The sequence below is a fragment of the Musca domestica genome, unplaced genomic scaffold, assembly GCF_030504385.1.
Source record: "Musca domestica strain aabys unplaced genomic scaffold, Musca_domestica.polishedcontigs.V.1.1 9, whole genome shotgun sequence".
NCBI lineage: Eukaryota > Metazoa > Arthropoda > Insecta > Diptera > Muscidae > Musca > Musca domestica.
Window position 1 is genome coordinate 1,190,410 of NW_026712435.1, and position 25,198 is coordinate 1,215,607.

General features: G+C 34.8%; 1 protein-coding gene across 5 annotated transcripts in view; it reads left to right on the top strand.

The window, feature by feature from the left end:
* The window catches only part of LOC101901167 (neurocalcin homolog), a 337,832-nt gene that overhangs the window by 284,327 nt on the left and 28,307 nt on the right, over window positions 1-25,198 (top strand). For all 5 annotated transcript variants that reach the window (XM_059131518.1, XM_059131516.1, XM_059131515.1 and 2 more), the window contains one exon: window positions 16,671-16,859. In XM_059131518.1, coding sequence (XP_058987501.1) covers window positions 16,671-16,859 — 189 coding nt within the window. The remainder of the gene's footprint in view (window positions 1-16,670; window positions 16,860-25,198) is intronic.

Consider the following 25,198-nt stretch of genomic DNA (forward strand, 5'->3'; position numbering starts at 1 on the left):
TATATAAATTTAGAGTGGAATATGTTCCAATTGGTTAAATTAAAAATTCCAATAAGTTCAACAAATACAAAAATAAGCTTTATCTTAAATACGAAAAGGCTTAACTATAGACTATACCAATTACTCGGTTGCTAAGTATAAATATAAAGGCTTTGATTAATGTTTTGCATAATTTTTCCCTCAATCTATTCGAGTACAACCTGCCAAATCAAACTTTCATATCCGTGTGATTAAATTTGTATGCGTTGCAAGATGTCTTGTCATGATGTATCCAATAGTTTGCGTAGTTTAAAATCGATTACATGTCCAGGCCCGCATTGCATACCCAATATAATAATTAAATATTGTTCTGAAAAATTAGCACTCCCTTAAACAATATTGTTTAATAATTCACTAAAATTTGGTCACTTAAGTAAGTCTGGAAGACTAACAAATGTGTCAAATGATAGAGAAATTACCAAATTGTTTTAAAAACCAATTGCTGCGGTAATTTCACGCAAAATCACATATTGAGCTTTTTTCACTATAATATTGTTTAATTATTTACTAAAATTTGGTCACTTTCCTACTTTCTTGAAAAAATCTTAAATTATACCTTCACAAAAGTCTGGAAGACTAACAAATGTGTCAAATGATAGGAAATTACCAAATTAAGTGACATTCCAAAATTGTTTTAAAAACCAATTACCGCGGTAATTTCACGCAAAATGCCATATTGAGTTAACTTTTTTAACAGTTAACTCTTTAATTTTATAGTATTATATTGACGGTCATGACGTCTCAACTGTAAAATCATTTGTCGATCTCGATCTTCTGATGGATCCAAAACCAATTCCCGTTATGAATTAATGGTCGGCAGGCGTGGGAAAATGAGGCGTCAGAACTTTCGATTAACAAAACAATAATAGTCGATTTTCATATCAGTATGAATGTAATTTTCAAAGCGTGAATTTAAGCTTTCAGCGACTTAATAATGGAAAAAGACTTAATCAAACTTTAGTAATATATTATTATTGTTGAGGAACACTCCCAAAGTATGAAGACCTTACTATACTTAACTTGCGAGATGAAGACGTACTGTAGTTAACCCTGGAGGCTATTCAAATTAAAAAAAACTACCCGTACGTTACAATTTTAGAATACTCAAGAAAATTATCAATTTTTTTCGGCTTGTGGTCCCTCAATGTTTGCTGAATAATTTTAAAAGTATAAAAGAATGGATAAATGGAAATGGAATGGAAATGGAATTTTAAATAATTAATTACCCAAGGAGAAGAAAAATCACTCGGGTTACAAACATGTAATACTAACGCAATTTAATGAAAACGATGTTTGAAATTAGACATTCCACCGATCCTTGCAGCAATCCACCGTTTTCCTAGTTTTACGTCAGGATAAGAATAGACAAATTAATTTTTTGTATGTTATGAAGAATGAAATTATGTGCACGTGGAGCAATAGATCGATAAGGTCCTTATTCTAAAGGTTGAACTAGTCGAGACCAATGTGCGAAACCACTATATCCCCTAAAGGAACATGGGGACCATCGCATTTTTAGTTTTATTTACTCCAATTTTTGTTGTTATAAATGCCATGCCTTGGGGATCAGCGATGCCATCTAATTGTTGTTCCTTATTGTTTATGGGACTTAATCCTTCCAACATTTTCCCAATCATCATGCTCAATTTTCCAACACATATGAAAAGCAGAGAGGTAACGAAAATGTAAATTGGAACGAATTTAAAATCAGAATGACCACTACACCGTAGGTCGTTTTTTAAACTTTGTGGTTCGATGAAGTCGTCAGAGACGAGAGAGGCGTAACCTCAATGTTTAACAGCGAGTAATGCCGTTTGTTGCATATTGTGCAGTTATTAAAGCGAGGATGTTCGAGAAAACCTTCAGAACTGAGAAAGCCTTTGGGCAGAAGATCCTTTGAACGTTGCACTACGTGTATATTAGGAACGTTTATTATTGCTTAGAGGATCGACGTCATCGATGCCTCTAATGTCACGAAAGCAGGTCAGGTCAGCAATTATCAATTAATTTTTTTTCCCAAAGCACGACGCAGTTCTTAGGGAATTCCTGCATAGGAAAACTAGTAAAGATCTCAGTTTTCACTTGTCATATCATGATTTGACATACGATATACATCCGTTAATACGTCTTTGTAAGTTCGTTAAAAAAAACTTATGTTGGCGTTTACCAAAATACGAGGATTGTCATGAGTACAAAATAATGAATTCCATGCTACGATAAAATTTTTGTGCGTAACGCGGAGTTAATAGTTGTCTTTCAGCATTGGTAATTTTTTATGTACAAACGAATAATTGGGATCCGATCTCTGCGTTTATTTCTCTGGAAAAATTACCTAAAATCACATATTCATTATGGAATCAAAGAGTGAAAAACGATATTTCCACGCAAACACACATTAATTAAAAAAAAATTTGTTGCCAATTTTCGAACCGAAAATTTATCATATATTTATATTCAACCATACTATCCACCATACTATGGACGGTATATTAACTTTGTCGTTCCGCTAAATACTTTTTCCAGACCTAACAAAGTATTTATATTCCAGATCAGCGTAAAATTCTAAGTCGATTTAGCGACGCCCGTCTGTCTGTGTTTCTGTATGTTTTAATCACGTTATCTTTCGAACGAATTAAGATAGAAATATTTTACTAGCAGGCAGGTTATGTTCGTAACGGTTCATGGACTCCTTATATGTGGTGTTTTGATGAATCACGCAATTCATTAATATTTAAAGTAGATAACAGGGGACTAAGGTCAGAACTCTTTAGCACCCCACTACATATTTCTCTAATGCAAGAGACAAATACATTGTAGTCTACGAAATGAGAACTACCGCTTAGATATGAGCAAACAAGCTTACAAGCAATAGTATTGAAAAAGAATTTAATTTTTTGGGTAATCTGTCATTATTGCATAGTCGACTCTGTCAAACGCTATAGAACTCCATTATCACAAACATCAATAAATGAGAAACCGTACCATGACCACGTTGGTATGGGTTTAGCAATTTTTGATCATCATAAAGCATATTGTCAATTGAGAATACATTTTTTGTTTGGGTATGGGTAATATGCGTGCCGTTTGAAATATGCCGCAATATAATATGTTAAGATAACTTAAAAAAAATAAAAAACATATTAAAAAAACAAATCCGCGAAGAAATGTGACAAAAACTATTAAAATGCAGAATATCGGGAGGTACCGTTATATGGGGGCTATATTAAATCGGGGACCTATACATGTAATGTTACGCCAAAGGAGCTAGAACCCATTATGATCTACAAATACAAATTTTCAGACAAATCCGTGAACAAATGTGTCAAAAATCATCAAAATACCGAATATCGGTAGGTACCGTTATATGACGACTATACCAAAACGTGGACCTATAATTGCAATGATTCGCTATACGAACTGGGACCCATTATGACCTACAACTACCAATTTTCAGAGAAATTCGTAAAAAAATGTGTCAAAAATCATAAAAATACCGAATATCGTTGGGAATTGTTATATGGGGACTATACGATATCGAGGACCTATATAGATAATTATCTTCCAGGGTATAAAGTACTCACAAAGAACTCCTTGTGTGGATTTTGAAACAATGCCATTACAAAATGTGTCTAAATTCATCAAAATGCCGAATATCGGGAGGTACCGTTGTATAGGGGATTATACGATATCGTGGACTTATATAGACAATTCCCATTCAGGGGATAAAGTACTCACAAAGAACTCTTTGTGAAGAATTTCTGACAATTATGTTGAAAAATGTTGGTAAACTCATCAAAATACCATTAAAGGGCGCGGGGGAGTGCCGTTTTATGGGGGCTACCTATATAGATAATTATCTTCCAAGGGATACCCATAATGAACTTCTTGTGTGGAGTTTCAGTCAATTCCATTGACAAATGTGGCTGAAATCATCAAAATACCGAATATTGGGGTGTATCGTTATATGGGGGACATACAGTATCGTGGACCTATATAGACAATTCTCTTTCAAAGGATAAAGTACGCATAATAAACCTCTTGTGTGGAATTTCAGACAATTCCATTGAAAAATATGGCTAAAAACATCCAAATACCAAATATCGGGGGTACCGTTATATGGGGTGTATACGATATTGTGGATCTATATGGACAATTCCCTTTCAGGAGGTAAAGTGCTCACAAAGAACTCCTTGTGTGGAATTTCAGACAATTTCATTATAAAATTAGGCTAAAATCATCACAAACCCGAATATCGGAGGGTACCGTTATATGGGGACTATACGATATCGTGGACCGATATAGCCCATCTTCGAACTTGACCTGCCAGCAGACAAAAGAGAGATCGGTGCAATTTTAGCTTCCTCTCTTAATTTGTTTCGACTGTAGCGTGTTTACAACGACGTACAGGCTAAATCGTTTTAGAATTTTACGCTGATCAAGAATATATATACTTTGTTGGGTCTAAAATGATTATTTCGATGAGTTACAAACGGAATGACGGACTTAATATACCCTCCATACTATGTATGGTGGAGGGTATAAAAATAGGTGAATAATGTAGCTACAGTCATCAAAATACCGATTATCGGGAGGTACCGTTATATGTGGCTATACGAAGCCGTGAACCTGCACAAACAATTTTCTGTCTTAGGATTTAGTATTCATTGCGAACTTCAAAAACCAAATTTGAAACAATTCCGGTGAATAATGTAGCTAAAATCATCAAAATAACGAATATCGGGAGGTACCGTTATATGGGGGCTATATAAAAACGTGGAAAAATAGACATGTGTGCAAAATTTTAGCCTTCTATCTCAATTCATTCGAAAGATAGCGTGATTACAACAGACGGACAGACAGACGGACACACAGACGGACAGACGGACAGACGGACAGACAGACGGACAGGGCTAAATCGTCTTAGAATTTTACGCTGATCAAGAATATATATACTTTGTTGGGTCTGACATGAGTATTTCGAGGAGTTACAAACGGAATGACAAAATTAATATACCCTCCATGGTATGGTGGAGGGTATAAAAAGAGGTTAGACATTTTGTTTTCGACAAAGGGCAAGTGAAACAAGTAAAAAAGCAGTAAGTTCGGCCGGGCCGAACTTTTAATACCCTCCACCATTTGGAACGAATTAGAAAATTTTCAAAAAATAAAATCCATTAAAAATTCTATTAAAATCTTTAAAATATAAAATATCGGTACGATATTGTGGACCTATATAGACAATTACCTTTCAGGGGTTAAAGTGCTCACAAAGAACTCCTTTTGTGGATTTTCAGATAATACCATAGTAAAATATGGCTAACATCATCAAAATACCGAATATCGGGGGGTACCGTTATATGGAGGCTATACGATACGATTGTGGACCTATATAGATAATTCTCTTCCAAGGGATAAAGTACTCACAATGAACTCCCCGTGTGGAATTTCAGTCAATTCCATTGAAAAATGTGGCTGAAATCATCAATATACCGAATATTGGGGGTACCGTTATATGGGGGCTATACGATATCGAGGACCTATATAGATAATTCTCTTCCAAGGGATAATTTACCCACAAGGAACTTCTTGTGTGGATTTTCAGACCATTTCATTAGAAAATGTGGCTAAAATCATCAAAATACCGAATATCGGGGGGTACCGTTATATGCGGGCTATACGATATCGTGGACCTATATAGATAATTCTCTTCCAAGGCATAAAGTACCTACAAGGAACTCCTTGTATGGATTTTCAGACAATTCTGTTGAAAAATGTGGCTAAAATCATCAAAATACCGAATATCAGAGGGTACCGTTTTATGGGGACTATACGATATCGTGGACCTATGTAGATAATTCTCTTCCAAGGGATAAAGTAGCCACAAGAAACTTCTTGTGCGGATTTTCAACCATTCCATTAGAAAATGTGGCTAAAAGCATCAAAATACCGAATATCGGGGGGTGCCGTTATATGGGGTCTATACGATATCGTGAACCGATATAGCCCATCTTCGAATTTGACCTGCCTGCAGACGTCAAGAATATATATACTTTGTTGGGTCTAAAATGATTATTTCGATGAGTTACAAACGAAATGACGAACTCCATATACCCTCCATACTGTGTATGGTGGAGGGTATAAAAATGGAATTAAAGTTTAATGGAATTAAGTTTATCTTTGTATATACAAATGGAAGAGGTTTAAACCGAAAGCTATCATTTATATTTATTAATAGTTCTTTGTGTTAAAAATCGCTAATGCGGGTTCAAAATCATGGACAAATAAATGTAAATTCGAAAAAATAAGAATATTCGATTTATGTCTTTAATCGTGTGGAGGTACAGTTATATAGAAATGTTCTACCACAGGAGGTACAACCCGTTAAAAAGTTTTAATACCGAATTCTTTATTAATTGTTTTAGAATGTGGGATTTAAGGTGTCAAAATACCGACTATCGGAAAGTATCGTTATTTCCGGGCTATAGGAGAACGTGAACCTATATAGACAATGTTTGTCATTGTAAAACCTATGAACCGAATTATGAACAATTTAATTTTAAAATTTGGTTTAAATTCCTAAAATACCGAAATATGGGGGCTATAAGAAATCGTGAAGCTATATAGACAATGATTTGCTACAGGAGATAAAACCACTTACAAACTCTAAGTACCGGATATTAATAAATTCTGTTTTAAAATGTGATCTTAATTGTCAAAATATGTAGTTTTTATACCCTCCACCATACTATGGAGGGTATATTAATTTTGTCATTCCGTTTGTAACTCCTCGAAATATTCATGTCAGACCCAACAAAGTATATATATTCTTGATCAGCGTAAAATTCTAAGACGATTTAGCCATGTCCGTCTGTCTGTGTGTCTGTCTGTCTGTCTGTCCGTCTGTCTGTCTGTCTGTTGTAATCACGCTATCTTTCGAACAAATTGAGATAGAAGGCTAAAATTTTGCACACATGTATTTTTTCCCAGTAGGCAGGTTAAGTTCGTAAATGGGCCATGTAGGTCCAAGTTATCATGTAGCCCCCATATAACGGTACCTCCCGATATTCGGTATTTTGATGATTTTAGCGACATTATTCACCGGAATTATTTGGTATTTGAAGTTCGTAATGGATACTACATCCTAAATCAAAAAATTAGCCATGTAGGTCCACGTCTTCATATAGCCCCCATATAACGGTACCCCCGATATTCGGTATTTTGATGATTTTAGCGACATTGTTTACCGGAATCGTTTCAAATTTGGTATTTGAAGTTCGTAATGGATACTTCATCCAAAGTCAAAGAATGAGCCATGTAGGTCCACGTCTTCATATAGCCCCCATATAACGGTACCCCCCGATATTCGGTATTTTAATGATTTTAGCGACATTATTTACAGGGATTGTTTCAGATTTCGTATGTGAAGTTCGTAATGGATACTTCAGCCCATGCCAGAAAATTGTCTGTGCAGGTCCATGTCTTCGTATAGCCCCCATATAACGGTACCCCCCATATTCGGTATTTTGACGATTTTAGCTACATTATAAACAGATTTTTCTTCAAGTTTCGCATTTAAATATTGTAATAATTTATGACAAAAGTTGCCTATGCAGGCCCACGTCGTCGTATAAGCATTCGGTATTTTTAAGATTTTAACAGAATTTTTAACGGGTTTTAATTTTGGAAATTGCCAAATTTGTACCAAATGGTGGAGGGTATTAAAAGTTCGGCCCGGCCGAACTTACAGCTTTTTTACTTGTTCTAGTTTAAAGGACCATTTACAGTTCATAAACCTCTACCTCGAAAAGAAAACCACATATGCGACATCTGCTGATTAGAATTTTTTCGATGATAAGCGGTTATTTTGTCGTACATATACTTGTATAGTAGAGCAGGCTTATTTAATGGAAACTTAATTCATATCAAATAGTTCCTCATAATTTTTACAATGTAGATTTATATATTATGCTTTTTAGAGTAAAATGTCTTCTTGAGAAATGGTTGTTTGTCGGTCTTTTTATTTGATTTATAAATAATAAGATTTTTTCGAGCTTTAGGCCATTTTCGGATTTATTTTATTGATTACAATAAGATGTTCCCTATATTTCGCAATTATCAAATTACATCTTCAGGGGCATTCTATTTTAGAAAACATAATTATTAATATCACAGCATTTTGTTAGGGGCACAATTATTTTCCAAAAAAGAGTTTTTTTTACATTTACATAAAATAGTCAGATTTACTTAATAGCTAATGTAGTTTTTACTACCATTGTCTGGTGTTATTATTGTACTGATTATTTCTACGTATTGCACGATCCAAGGTAGATCTAACAGGTAACCGCATCGGCGAATTGCTACAACAAAGCTACTTTTGTGGTACCCTCAAATGTCAAAATTGGCATCTAAGGCGAAAAACATAGATTCGCCATGACAATTAAAAGTTGCGGCAAATTTGTTTCAACCAATCAGAAGCGAGGTGTTTGTTTACATTTTATTTTGTGTGCCTCTCGTCGTAAAGGAACGTCGCAATAAAAGTTTTTATTGTAAAACAAATAAGAGTAAAATAAGTATTAATTGTAGTATTGCGATATTTTTTAAACCAAGGAACGTATAATGACTATATTTTACTGGTTTACACCGAAAGTTCTCCGGAACTGCAAATGGCAAGAGTCGAATTCTTGTTCTACTTCCCGTGATGTGCTTTGGGAATCATAGATGTTGAGGCTAACTTAATTCTTAAAGCTGCACTCCAAAGCCACCCTCCTTCCTTCATTTTCTTTTAATTTTTTTACTAGTATTATAAAAAGGTACTTTTAGGGAAGACAGCATAAACAAATTTGTTGTTGCATTCATTTAGGACGAATTCTTCATTACAACAATTTGTTTTGACATTTAATGGTGCCGTCAGCTGGGCTGATGCGATTACCTAGTACATCTACCTTGGCACGATCTCTTATTTGTCAAGTGTCGATATCAATAAGCTGCATTATCGGTATCGCTTTTGTAATTGATCTTTTTGTTTGTTGGTATGTTATTTATATGCAGCATCTCCAATGTTAACCTGCTATTGTAGTTATTCTCCGCCTGTAATACTCGTATTTTGTCAAAGTTTGGTATATGGTTGTTAAGTTTACAGTGTTCCGCAAGTGCTGTTTTTTGAATATTGTTTTGGTTCCTTAATTTAATGTCTGATTTATGTCCCGATATTCTAGTTATTAATTTGTTTTTTGTGGTACCAACATATACTTTTCCACATTTTTCGTCTTTTGTTCCATCACATTCAATGCTATAGATTACATTGTCTCTCACTTAACGGAATTCTACTTTTGGTATTAGTAAATAAACTTTTTAGTGTATTGTTTGTCCGTGTTGCTATTTGCAGTTTATCCTCGTCATATAAATCGGAATTTTGAAATCTCTCAGATAATCCTGGAATATAAATCATTGATTTGTAATATTTTTCAGATTTGTCCTTAGACACTTGCACTTGCGCTTGCACTTGCGGAACACTGTAAACTTAACAACCACATACCAAACTTTGACAAAATACGAGTATTACAGGCGGAGAATAACTAAAACAGAAGTTTATTATTGGAGATGCTGCATATAAATAACATACCAACAAACAACAAGTAAAAAAGCTGCAAGTTCGGCCGGGCCGCACTTTTAGTACCCTCCACCATTTGGTACAAATTTGGCAATTTCCACAAAAAAAAAAATAAATATATAAAATCCGTTAAAAATTCTGTTAAAATATTAAAAATACCGAATGCCTATACGACGAAGTGGCAACTTTTGTCATAAGTTATCACAATATTTAAATGCGAAACTTGAAGAAAAATCTGTTTATAATGTAGCTAAAATCATCAAAATACCGAATATAGGGGTACCTTTATATGGGGGCTATACGAAGACGTGGACCTGCACAGACAATTTTCTGGCATAGGCTGAAGTATCCATTACGAACTTCACATGCGAAATTTGAAACAATCCCGGTAAATAATGTCGCTAAAATCATCAAAATACCGAATATCAGGGGGTACGGTATATGGGGGCTATACGAAGACGTGGACCTACATGGCCCATTTTCTGCTGTATGCTGCAGTATCTATTACAAACTTCAAATACAAATTTGGAATGATTCCGTTAAATAATGTCGCTAAAATCATCAAAATACCGAATATCGGGGGGTACCGTTATATGGGGGCTATATGAAGACGTGAACCTACATGGCTCAATTTTTGACTTAGGATGTAGCATCCATTACGAACTTCAAATACCAAACTTGAAACGATTCCGGTAAATAGTATCGCTAAAATCATCAAAATACCGAATACCGGAGGGTACCGTTATATGGGGGATATACGAAGACGTGGACCTGCACAGATAATTTTCTGTCTTAGGCTGTAGTATCCATTTCGAACTTCAAATGCCAAATATGAAACAATTCTGGTGAATAATGCGCTAAAATCATCAAAATACCAAATATCGGGAGGTACCGTTATATGGAGGCTATATGATAACTTGGACCTACATGGTCCGTTTACGAACATAACCTGCCTACTGGCAAAATATACACGTTTGCAAAAATTTAGCTTTCTATCTCAATTTGTTCGAAAGATAGCGTGATTACATACCCTCCATAGTATGGTGGAGGGTATAAAAAGATCAATTACAAAAGCGATACCGATAATGCAGCTTATTGTTATCGACAATTGACAAAAAAGAGATCGTGCAATACGTAGAAATAATCAGTGCAATAATAACACCAGACAATGGGAGTAAAAACTACATTAGCTGTTAAGTAAATCTGACTATTTTATGTAAATGTAAGAAATCTCTTTTTTGGAAAATAATTGTGCCCCTAACAAAATGCTGTGATATTAATAATTATGTTTTCTAAAATAGATTGCCCCAGAAGATGCAATTTGATAATTGCGAAATATTGGGAGCATCTTATTGTAATCAATAAAATAAATCCGAAAATGGCCTAAAGCTCGAAAAAATCTTATTATTTATAAAGTAAAATGTCTTCCTTTAAACAAATACAAACACTGGGAATATTATAATAATTTCTGGTTGAAAGTTTCTTTGATCGAGTGGTGAAGCTCACTAGTGTGTGATTTTAAAATAGCTGTGGGATTCTCAATCCTATTAATGACAATTATTCCTAACAGCAATTTTAGGTTGCTTATAAAATCGTTAACGAAAGTTGTCGAAAATTTGGCTACGAAAATAAAGAAGTAGGCCTATCAATAGGTGCAATCAACTTTTATTTCACTTTATACATAAATATTTTGCATTTAAAAATACCGATTTTTTATATGCAGCCCTCCCAACACCTCTTAAGCAACTAATTTTCATACGGTATTGTAACCACCACAAATAAATATCGAACTATAAAAATAAACTAGACATGTTGCAGAACAGTGTTGACATTATATCAGAATAGAGCAACAACAAAAAAGAAGAAGATATGCCAAAGATCAGTATTAAGTCTGCAGAAATCGTTACTTTAAAAAAAAAAAAAAAAAAACGTAGTAAAATGGTAGACTATTGAAAATATAGACAACGACAGCTTGCAATATCGGTTGTTAACAGTTTTTCTGCAGACATAAAAAAAAACAAGTAAAAAAGCTGTAAGTTCGGCCGGGCCGAACTTTTAATACCCTCCACCATTTGGTACAAATTTGGCAATTTCCAAAATTAAAACCCGTTAAAAATTCTGTTAAAATCTTAAAAATACCGAATGCTTATACGACGACGTGGGCCTGCATAGGCAACTTTTGTCATAAATTATTACAATATTTAAATGCGAAACTTGAAGAAAAATCTGTTTATAATGTAGCTAAAATCGTCAAAATACCGAATATGGGGGGTACCGTTATATGGGGGCTATACGAAGACATGGACCTGCACAGACAATTTTCTGGCATGGGCTGAAGTATCCATTACGAACTTCACATACGAAATCTGAAACAATCCCTGTAAATAATGTCGCTAAAATCATTAAAATACCGAATATCGGGGGGTACCGTTATATGGGGGCTATATGAAGACGTGGACCTACATGGCTCATTCTTTGACTTTGGATGAAGTATCCATTACGAACTTCAAATACCAAATTTGAAACGATTCCGGTAAACAATGTCGCTAAAATCATCAAAATACCGAATATCGGGGGTACCGTTATATGGGGGCTATATGAAGACGTGGACCTACATGGCTCATTTTTTGATTTAGGATGTAGTATCCATTACGAACTTCAAATACCAAATTTGAAACGATTTCGGTAAACAATGTCGCTAAAATCATCAAAAAACCGAATATCGGGGGTACCGTTATATGGGGGCTACAGGAAGACGTGGACCTGCACAGATAATTTTCTGTCTTAGGCTGTAGCATCCATTACAAACTTCAAATGCCAAATTTGAAATAATTCCGGTGAATAATGTCGCTAAAATCATCAAAATACCGAATATCGGGAGGTACCGTTATATGGGGGCTACATGATAACTTGGACCTACATGGCCCATTTACGAACTTAACCTGCCTACTGGGAAAAAATACATGTGTGCAAAATTTTAGCCTTCTATCTCAATTTGTTCGAAAGATAGCGTGATTACAACAGACAGACAGACAGACGGACAGACAGACAGACAGACAGACACACAGACAGACAGACGGACATGGCTAAATCGTCTTAGAATTTTACGCTGATCAAGAATATATATACTTTGTTGGGTCTGACATGAATATTTCGAGGAGTTACAAACGGAATGACAAAATTAATATACCCTCCATAGTATGGTGGAGGGTATAAAAAGAAGTAAAATGGTAGACTATTGAAAATATAGACAACGACAGCTTGCAATATCGGTTGATAACAGTTTTTACGCAGTGTGTTTAGCTTGGTCGAGTCACTTGACTTCGAAAACTAAATAATTGAATTTTCAATAATTACAATTGTTTTATTGAATATTTTTCGATCATGTATGGGCAGTTTTTTATTCCAATGCACCATTTACAGTTCATAAATCTTTAATATTTTTAACATTTCAGGTTTGAGTGACTACAATATTCTAACTCAAACTACTGAAACGACATCTGCTGATCCGAATTTTTTCGAAGATAAACGATGAGATCATTTCTTTGTCTTTATTTTCATTAGTCTATGACTATTATAAAAACAAGTTAAAAAGCAGTAAATTCGGCCGGGCCGAACCATTACCATATTCAAATTCGAAACTTGAAATAAACGGTGAATAATGTAGCCAAAATCATCAAAATATCGTATATAAGGAGGTGCCGTTATATTGAAGCTGTGCGAAGACATGGACCAGCATAGACAATTTTCTATCTTAGACTGTAGTATTCATTATGAATTTCAAATACCAATTTTGAAACAATTCCGGTGAATAATGTCGCTAAAATCATCAAAATACCGAATATTGGGATGTACCGTTATATGGGGGCTATACGAAGACGTGGACCTGCACAGACAATTTTCTGTATAAGGCTGTAGTATCCATTTCGAACTTCAAATACCAAATATGAAACAATACCGGTGAATAATGTCGCTAAAATCATCAAAATACCGAATATCGGGAGTTACCGTTGTATCGGGGGGCAATATCAAAACGTGGACCTGCAGAGACAATTTTCTGTCTCAGCCTGTAGTATCCATTTCGAACTTTAAATGCCAAATATGAAACAATTCCGGTGAAATGGATACTACAGGCTGAGACAGAAAATTGTCTGTGCAAGTCGACGTCTTCGTATAGCCCCCATATAACGGTACCTCCCGATATTCGGTATTTTGATGATTTTAGCGACATTATTCACCGGAATTGTTTCAAATTCGGTGTTTGCAGTTCGTAATGGAAGCTACAGCCTGTGACAGAAAATAGTCTATGCAGGTCTTCGTATAGCTCCTATGTACGGTATTTTGATGATTTTGGCTACATTATTCACCGTTTATTTCATGTTTCGAATTTGAATATGGTAATGGCTTGGAACACGTCGTACAGGTCCTCATATAACGGCTATATGTGGTATTTTTAAAATATTAACAGAATTTCTGGCGAATGTTATCTCTTTCGAAAATTTTCAAATTCGTTCTAAATGGTGTGGGGTATTTAAAGTTCGGCCCGGCCGAACTTACTGCTTTTTTACTTGTTAGTATTAATTCAGTCTGTAGGGATTCTGTATCTATAGACTTAGGAAAATATAATAAAAACCAGTAAAAAAGCAGTAAGTTCGGCCGGGCCGAACTTTAAATATCCTTCGCCATTTGGGACCATATAGGAAATTAAAAAAAAAGTTAAAAAGCAAGAAATTCGGCCGGGCCGAACTTTGAAAATCCTCCACCATTTGGAACGAATTTGGAAATAAAATCCTTAAAAAATGTTGTTAAAATTTTAAAAATACCGAATACAGCCATTATATTTGTGTCTATACGATGTGGACTTACATAGGCATTGTTTGTCATAAGTCATTACCAAATTCAAATAATAATGTCACAATATCGTATATAGGGAGGTACCGTTATATCGGAGCTGTGCGAAGACCTGGACCAGCATAGGCAATTTTCTGTCATAGGCTGTAAATCCATTACGAACTTCAAATACGACATCTCAAACAATTTCGTTGAGTATTGTACCTAAACTCTAAACAAATGCCGAATATAGGGAGGCACTAGTATATGGGGCCTGTACGAAGACCTGGACCTGCATAGACAAATTTCTGTCACAGACTGTAGATCCCATTACGAACTCTAAATATGTAATATGAAACAATTCCGGCTAATTATGACGCAAAATTATATGGAGGCTATACGAAGACCTGGACTTGCACATAGAATTTTCTGTCTTCAAATACCAAATTTGAAACGATTTCGGTGAATAATGTCGCTAAAATCACCAAAATACCGAATATTGGGAGTACCGTTATATGGGGGCTATACGAAGACCTGGACTTGTACAGACAAATTTCTGTCTTAGTCTGTTGTATCCATTACGAACTTTAAATACCAAATTTGAAACTATTTCGGTGAATAATGCCTCTAAAACATCGAATATCGGGAGGTAACGTTATATGGGGGCTATATGAAAACGTAAACTTACGTGGCCCAAACTTAACCTGCCTACTGGAAAAATAAACATGTGTGTAAAATTTTAGCCTTCTATCTCTATTCGTTCGAAAGATAGCGTGATTACAACAGGCAGACAGAGAGACATCGCTAAATCGACTTAGAACTTTACGCTGATCAAGAATATATATACTTTGTTGGGTCTGACAAGAGTATTTCGAGGAGTTACAAACAGAATGACAAAGTTAATATACCCTCAATAGTATGGTGGAGGGTATAATAAAATCCATTCAAAAATGTGGCTAATATTAGCAAAATATCGAATATGGTGGGGGGGGGGGGGAGGTGTAGCGTTATATGGGGCTATGCGATATCGTGGACCCATATAAATAATTCTCTTTCAGGGGATAAAGTACTCACAAAGAAATCACAAAGAATTTTCACACAATTATATTAGAAAATGTGGCTAAAATCATAAAAATACTGAATATCGAAAGGCGCCGTTGTATGGAGATATACGATATCGTGGACTTATATAGACAATTCTCTTTCAGGAGTAAAGTACTCACAAGGAACTCCTTGTGTGAGATATCAGGCAATTCCATTGAAAAATCATCAAAATACCTAATATCGGGAGTACCGTTATATGGGAGCTATACGATATCGTGGACCCATCTTCGAACTTGACCTGCCTGCAGACAAAAGACATACATATGAAAAATTTTAGCTTCCTATCTTAATTCGTTTTGACTGTAGCGTGATTACAGGAGACAGGGCTATACGCTGATCAAGACTATATATTGGGTCTTTATTATTTCGATGAGTTACAAACGGAATGACGAGGGTAGATTAGAAACTTCAGAAACTAAAATCCGACGGTTCGAGTTTTCTGTTCTTGTGTATGTTCTATAAATATGTATAAATTTTTGTTTGGAAAAATTTTTAAATTTAACTATTTTTAACTGAATATTCGTATCGTTACTGTAAACAAAAAAAAAATTGTCCATAAAATGGACAGTAACAACAAAAGTTTCAGAATTGGCACACAGGCGTGTATTTGAAAATGAATGTTTTCACGGAAAATTTATGAAAAAATTATTAACAGGCATGTTACAGAAACAAATTCCGATCGATAGTAGAATTGATTCCGTATTTGGTTTTTTTCGGACAATGAAAAACTAAAATTTTATTCGAAATGAATTTACTTTTGATTTTGAAGGTGTAACTGTACATTTATGGAGCTTATAACATTTAAACACTTTAAGCAATAATGTTGTTTTAATGAAAAAATACAAGTTAAAATTTACATTTTTTATCTTTTTATTTAAAATAATTCGCAAATTTCAATTGCATCTCAGTTTTTGTTTATGTTTGTACATTTTTTTTCAACACTCACGAAATATTTGAGTTCTAAAGGACGCAAATTGCATGAATATAGTCGATGTAGATAACCTACTGACAAATATAAATATTCAAATAATATACATACACAATGTCTTTGATTTTATATATAAAAATGTTTTCTTATAAATTTCAGTTTGCCGAGCACGTATTCCGAACGTTCGATGCAAATGGTGATGGTACAATAGATTTTAGAGAATTTCTTTGCGCCCTCAGCGTAACGTCTAGAGGAAAATTAGAGCAAAAGCTAAAATGGGCATTCTCTATGTATGACTTAGATGGAAATGGTTACATATCACGCCAAGAAATGCTTGAAATTGTTACGGTAAGTCTGAATACACATTATAACAGACATTCTGTGGATACAAGTTTGTGATCCGATTAGGGGAATATAATGTCAGTGGCCACTTACCCGATATAGACAATATATGTATCGTTTGAAAACTTATGAAAGCTACTTACAAAAGGTATCAAAATTAGAAAACGTTGGTTCGCGTTAGCCGCCGTGGGACATACCCAGAGGAGAAAATTTTAAGACCAGGCCGAAGGCCGCCTGTTTACAAAAGGTGTCAAATTTAGAAAACTTTGGTTCGCCTTAGTCGGTGTGGGACATACTCAGAGGATAACCCGAAAAGCTACTTACAAATGTATCAAACTTAAAAAACTTTGGTACGCGTTAGCCGGCGTGGGACATACCTAGAGGAGAAAATTTCAAGCCCCGACCGAAGTCCGGCTATTTACAAAAATGTCAAATTTAGACAACTATTGTTCGCGTCAGGCGGTGTGTGACATACCCAGAGGAGGAAATCTCAAGGCCCGGCTGAAGGCCGCCTACTTATAAAAAGTATAAAATTTAGAAAACTTTGGTTTGCGTTAGCCGTTGTGGGACATACCTAGAGGAGAAAGAGAATATCTGTGGACCCGAAAAAGGTATTAGCACAAAATGTAGCTTTTTGGAAAGGTAAGAGTGTCAGAAATACTTTGGCATCAATTTGGTTGCCCCCCCTTAATGGGCATTTTTCGACTTTTTGGGGGTTTTATAAAAAATCCGGGTCCATAAAATCGATAATTTGTCTATAACTTCCCTGATTTTTGATCCGAATGTTCGTGTTCAAGACCCCGACTTGACCCAGATCCACTCACCCGATATACATCCGAATCCACTTACCCGATATAGACAATATAGGTATCGTTTGAAGTTGGTCACATAATGGGGTAATTTTTGAGCGGTTCGGAAGTTATAGTCAAATTAACGATGTTTTGGACCCGAATTTTTTATAAAATCCCCAAAAAGTCGAAAAGGGGCCCATTATGGGGGTCAACCAAATTGATATCAAATTATTGGCGATACTTTTACCTTTCCAAAATGCTACAATTTGTTCTAATACCCTTTGTAAGTCCAGAGATATGGGTCTTTCCACCCGCATAGCCCGATTCTAACAAGTTCATTAATATTATGTGTTCAATAAAAAAGGTTTATTTATTTTTTATTTAATATCAAATTTAGAAGACTTGGGTTCGCGTTAGCCGGTGTGGGACATACTCAGAAGAGAAAACCTCAAAGCCCGGCCGGATACTTACAAAAAGTATCACATTTAGAAAACTTTGGTTTGCGTTAGCCGGGATGGGACATATCCAGAGAAAAAAATCTTATGCCCCGGTCGAAGGCTTCGCGTTAGTCGGTGTGGGACATACCCAGAGAAGAAAATCTCAAGCCCCTGCCGAAGGCTGGCAATTTAAAAAAAGTATCAAATTTAGAAAACTTTGGTTCGCGTTAGCCGGTGTGGGACATACCCAGAGGAGAAAATGTCAAGCCCCGGCCGAAGGCCTTCTACTTACAACTGTTTAATCTAGAAAAAAAAAAAAAAACTTTAGGTCGCGTAGCTGGTTGAACGTACCAGGAAGAGATTATCTCTGGACCCCGAAAAAGGTTTTAGCACAACAATTTGGCGTCAATTTGGTTGACCCCCATAATGGTCCCTTTTTCGGCTTTTTGGAGTTTTTATAAAAATTTCGGGTCCAAAAAATCCAAAATTTGACTATAACTTCGGAACCGCTTAAAAATTACCCAATCATGTGACCACTTTCAAACGATACCTATATGTCTATATCGGGTAAGTGGATCTGAATGTTGAACCCGGACTTTCGGGTCAAAAATCTGGGTCCCGGGTCTGTCTCCCAAGAAAAAAAGCTTCCCGGAATCAGGGTAAAAATAAGTACCTCTGGAAAAAAAATTCGAAAAAAGAGTTTATACTAAACTAGAGTGTTCCAAAATTGTTTCCCGGGATCAGGGTAAAAATACCTACCACTGGAAAAATTTCGAAGATATTGAAGCCGATTGCAGTACTGACGTAATTTGAGCCTTTCCTTCAATTTATATCATCAATGGTTGAAAATATGGAATGATGCCACAAATGTTTATGTACCAACTTTATTAGTTTCGGGGAACAATTTTACTCGAAAGAGAGATATTCTTCAACTCAGGAAAAGGTCAACCAGTCAGCAAAGAAGAATTTTGTGGTTTCTCACAATGGCAAGTGCATACATAAATTTTTTTCTCTAATGCCAACACTTTCTTTTTATTTCCCATGGCTGCTAAAGGTATATTGTACCCCCCATGATAGAAATACAAGGTAGCCCTATCAGCCAGCTGTAGGAAACTTGATATGTCAAACAAATTGTTGTAATATGAATTCGCCCTACATATACATAAAATGAAAAAAACCAATTATTAAAATTGAAAATTTTGGAAGAAGTCAAAAACAAACCAAATATGAGGTTATGGTAATTCTACCATGTATGAGGTGTTGTGTGGTTCATGCATAGGTCTATTCACTAATTCTAAGATTTCTTCCCTACCCCTTAAAGTAAAAATGATTCATCTAGATAATAGTTTATGTTCTTCTATAAGATCTTCATCAGATCATATTTGGACGTTAGATCTTGTACCTATCCTACAAAGGGTTAAAATATTGAATAATCATTATTCTCATAAAATGTGATATTATTCTTCAGTTCTCTTCAAAGAATCAATATTAGATTTAGCGAAAAGTTTCAATTATTTAATCTTCATGATACGTCCTTCAAATAAGGCAAACATAAATAAGTGGTCAAATTCTGAGGATATATATCTGTAGCAACTCCGACTGAACTTTTTTTCTAAAAACAGATTTGTGATAAAGTTCAAGTACAAACCAAATGTTAGATGTTGATTGGTGTGAAAAATAAATTATAATGGAGAAGGAGTGGTATTTATATGTGCCCAAGGAAGGAAGAAGGATTGGAATAGAGTACGATGTGTGGAATCAATTTGAATCCCTACACCAAAATCTGTTGTCATAATTTTAACCCGAAATTTTTGATTGGTAAACGATTCATAGTAGTTACCATTTCATAGCTTCTAAAATGGAGGAGAATAGTTTTGAAATTGTCAAAGAATAAATTATTTTTAAAGGCTTTGTTCCTTGTTCCCATTTTTTTTTTTTATTTCAAAGGCGAACGTATCATCTTTACACTCATACAAACCAATATGGGATAAAAAAACCAGTGTAATATTCGGCATGGACTTTTATTGATAGACGAATCCTTCCCTGTTCCTATTTTTTTATAATTTCAAAGGCGAACGTATCATCTTTACACTCATAAAAACCAATATGGGATAGAAAAAACCAGTGTAATATTCGGCATGGACTTTTATTGATAGACGAATCCTATAAGACTAAAATAAATCAAAGGATCCTCTATATGAGATGCACAAATATGCTTTCTGAAAATAGCCAGGAATGTTCTTCTAAAATCCATAATTTGTCAGCGAGTATTTCCTTTAAAAATCAAGTATTTGATGTATTGAAAGAAATTCTAAATCGACTTAGAATTTTACGCTGATCAAGAATATATATACTTTGTTGGGTCTGATATGAGTATTTCGACGAGTTACAAACGGAATGGCAAAGTTAATATACCCTCCATAGTATGGTGGAGTGTATAAAAAAACAGTGATTATTTATACATATGAAAGAAAGTTGTTTTAGTTACTACATTTATAACTCAAGAACCGCAGGTCTGATTTTAACGATTCAGACAAATTCGGAATTGTCCCTTGGCGGAAAAGGATAAAATCCAAAAAAATCTCGTACAAATGAATGATTTTAAGTTTTTCTTTTTGACTTTTGAAATGTACAAAAGTAATGTTTTATTTTGTATGATTTTTGTTCATTTTGACTTACTATTTTCGAATGTATATTCGTAGTGTTTTTTTTTTTAATTCTAATATGAAGTGTATTTTTTTTTTTTTTGTTTTTGGTGGTATAAAGCGACAACGGACAAAAATGTTATTTATTTATTTATTTATTGGGTCGAACTATACTTAGAAGATACAAAATAAAGAATTATTTTCACCATATAAAATAAAGTTTTGGTAGTTACTGCGCTCATAACTCAAGAACGGCTTAGAGGATTGGACATCGCTAAATCGAATTAGAATTTTGCGATGCTCAAGTATATATATACTTTGTTGGTTCTGACATAAGTATTTAGAGGAGTTTCAAACGGAATGACAAGGTCCATAGTATGGTGGAGGGTATAAATAAATGAGTGTGCAATACGATGTTAAATGGCTATCTTTCATGTCTAAAATTGATATTTAGCTTTTAACTCCAGTCCTACATAGTGCTTCAGCTGGTATATGCGAACACATTTAAACAAACAACTAGTAAAGAAGCAGACAATAGTAAAACAACAGACAATTTTCTATCTCAGCCTGTAGTATCCATTTCGAACTTAAATACCAAATTTGAAACAATTCCGGTGAATAATGTCGCTAAAATCATCAAAATACCGAATATAGGGAGGTACCGTTGTATGGGGGCTATATGAAAACGTGGACCTACATGGCCCATTTAAGAGCTTAACCTGCCTACTGGCAAAATAAACATGTGTGCAAAATTTTAGCCTTCTATCTCAATTCGTTCGAGAGATAGCGTGATTACAACAGACAGACATACGAACAGACAGACAGACACGCAGACAGACAGACAGACGGACATGGCTAAATCGTCTTAGTATTTTACGCTGATCAAGAATATATATACTTTGTGGGGTCTAAGATCATTATTTCGATGAGTTACAATCGGAATGGCAAAATGAATATAACCACCATGGTATGGTGGAGGGTATAAAATGACCTACAAAGCGTTATGGGGCTCACTTCAAAAAGTGGACCTATTTCTTTCATATGACAATAATCCATCCAATGAAATCTCTAAATGCAAAATTCATTGGGATTGCAATCAGTGAAATACCTAATATAAATGGTGCAAAAATAGTAGAGCTAATTGGACATTTAGCACGAAACACACACACATTTTAACCATACTTTTCATACTTATTTCGGCAAATGTTGGTGATTTGAGAAGAAACCATCCTTGCAAAAACTGATTAGTATAACCACCATTTTTTCATTTCTTGGCCCTTATTTGGCATCATTGTTTTTAAGGTGGTAGAAATCCTCTTCTCATAAAATTTTAAATTTTTAGAGTAGGGTCCATCTTGGTCTTGTCCACATTCATCAATTGATGTGGCTTAAAATTTGTATTTAAGCTACCCTGTGATAGAGAACCATCTTAAAGGTAACTGTCAATTTATTTAAATATAGTCCCCACATTAAATGTACCCGCAAGTCCACTCTCCTAACCCATGTTTGGTTAGAAAAGAAAATTTTGTATTCTATTTAATTCGTAACCCTCAATATTGGTTAGGAACGTATATTTGGAATGTATGAAGTATACTCCGAAATTTCAAACTGGGACTCATCTAGTCGGAAATTGTGGCAGCAACATGAACAATTACGAATATTAGAAAGTAGCAGGGGACCAAACATTTGTTTAATCGTCATTGAATTATACTAAAATGAAAAAAAAATTGATTTTTTGGCGTCTTCAGAGCACAATTTAAATGACACAATGTAAAACAGTAATTATTTTTGACTATTCTGAAATTATTCTGCTCTCAATTATGAGGTGGACAAAACTAAATACCACGCAGCATATTTTTCTAAACGTTGAATATACAAATTCCAAATTACAGCAAACTTTAATGGAAATGTTGCTAAGCTCATTAAAATACCAAAAAAAGAGCTGAGTTTTCACATGGGGCTATTATAGACGTTCTATATCATAAAGGTTTTTAACACTCAAGGGAAAGCCTATGGCTGAAAATAAGATCAGGCTATTCAAAATATCTGAAACCGACGTTATGTGAACATCTATTATAATTTGCTATACATTTTTATTTCTATTTATAAATTACTATGAAGTCATTACTTATAACAAAAATTATTCAGCTTACATAAGTCAGATCTGTGATTTATTATGCTTTAAAAAATATGCAATAAAAACTAAAATTACGGGCCGGCAACGCGGACCGGGTCAACTAGTCTATGTATACATAAAAAAGTTGTGTTATGTTAGTTACTACGGTTATAACTTAAGAACCGCTGATCTGATTTTAAAGATTCAAACAAATTTGGAATTGTCTCTTGGCAGAAAAGGATAAAATCAAAAAAAAAAAAAAATCGCGTAAAAATGTGAAATTTGAACGTTTTCATTTTGACTTTTGAAATGTACAATAGTAATGTTTTATTTCGCATGATTTTTTTCATTTTGATTTACTATTTTCGAATGTACATTTGTAGTGTTTTTTTTTTTTTTTTTTTTTTTTGAATTCTAATTTGTGTGTGGTCTTTTGCTAAGTTAAAAGCGGCAACGGAAAAAACTGGTGGTTATAGATTTTATGTATTTGTTGGGTGAAACTATACGAATAAAATCATTTCAGAAGAGGAAAAGCAATGAACAAAAGAATCAATATTTAATTGTGTATGAACGGTTTTTTCAATTCGATAATGATAGATGATGTCGAAATAATTCAACGCGGTATTGGAATCGAATTTCAAAATTATAGTACATTCTATTGACAAACTTCGTAGGGACCTTTGAACAATTGCTGTAAAAAATAAGCGAACAAGTTGAAGATTTTTTTTAAATTTGTTTTTCTTTTTTAAAAAGAGCGCGCAATTCGATGTTACATGGCGGTTTTTACTACATCGTGCTTCAATTGGAAATTGCGAACAAATTTAAAGAAACAAAATTGACCGACAAAGCGTTATGGGCTCATTTCAAAAGGTGGACCTAGTTCTTTTATGTGACAATAATCCGTCCAATGAGAACTCATAATGCAAAACTCATTGGGACTGCAATCAGTGAAATACCGAATAAAAAGGGCGCAAAATAGTAGAGCGATTTGGACATTTAGTAAGAAAGGAATTTCTATCCTTGCAGAAATTCTTTCTAAACTTTCAAGATACCTTAAATCACTTTTGCAGGTTAAGATATGGGTCATAACCTCCGGATAAGGGTACTACCAAATTTCAAGTATATTTTACATTTTAACCATATTTTTAATACTAATTTCTGCAAATGTTGGTAATTTGCGAAGAAACCATCCGTGCAAAAAGCGATCACGGTTTGGTACCACCATACTATGATTTAAGCTATTTTCGGGGTCTTGGTCATTTTTATACCCTCCACCAAAAAAGGTATGGAGGGTATATTAAGTTGGTCATTCCGTTTGTAACTCATCGAAATAATCATTTTAGACCCAACAAAGTATATATATTCTTGATCAGCGTAAAATTCTAAGACGATTTAGCCCTGTCCGTCCGTCTGTCTGCAGGCAGGTCAAGTTCGAAGATGGGCTATATCGGTCTACGATATCGTATAGCCCCCATATAACGGTACCCCCGATATTCGGTATTTTGATTATGTTAGCCACATTTTTCAATGGAATTGTCTTAAAATCCACACAAGTGGTTCCTTGCGAGTAATTTACCCCCTGAGAGAGAATTGTCTATACAGGTCCACGATATCGTACATCCCCCATTTAACGGTACCCCCCGATATTCGGTATTTTGATGATTTTACCCACATTTTTCAACGGAATTGTCTGAAAATCCACACAGGGAGTTCCTTGTGGGTACTTTATACCTCGGCAGAGAATTGTCCATACAGGTCCACGATATCGTATATCCCCCATGTAACGGTACCCCCCGATATTCGGTATTTTGATGATTTTACCCACATTTTTCAACGGAATTGTCCCAAATTCCACATAAGGAGTTCCTTGTGGGTACTTTATACCTCGGCAGAGAATTATCTATATAGGTCCACAATATCGTATAGCCCCCATATAACGGTACCCCCCGATATTCGGTATTTTGATGATTTTAGCCACATTTTTCAACGGAATTGTCTGAAAAGCCACACAAAGAGTTCCTTGTGGGTACTTTATACCTCGGCAGAGAATTATCTATATAGGTCCACAATACCGTATAGCCCCCATGTAACGGTACCCCCGATATTCGGTATTTTGATGATTTTACCCACATTTTTCAACGGAATTGTCTGAAATTCCACAAAAGGAGTTCCTTGTGGGTACTTTATACCTCGGCAGAGAATTATCCATATAGGTCCACGATATCGTACAGCCCCCATGTAACGGTACCCCCGATATTCGGTATTTTGATGATTGTAGCCACATTTTTCAATGGAATTGTCTGAAATTCCACAAAAGGAGTCCCTTGTGGGCATTTTACCTCCTCAAAAAGAATTG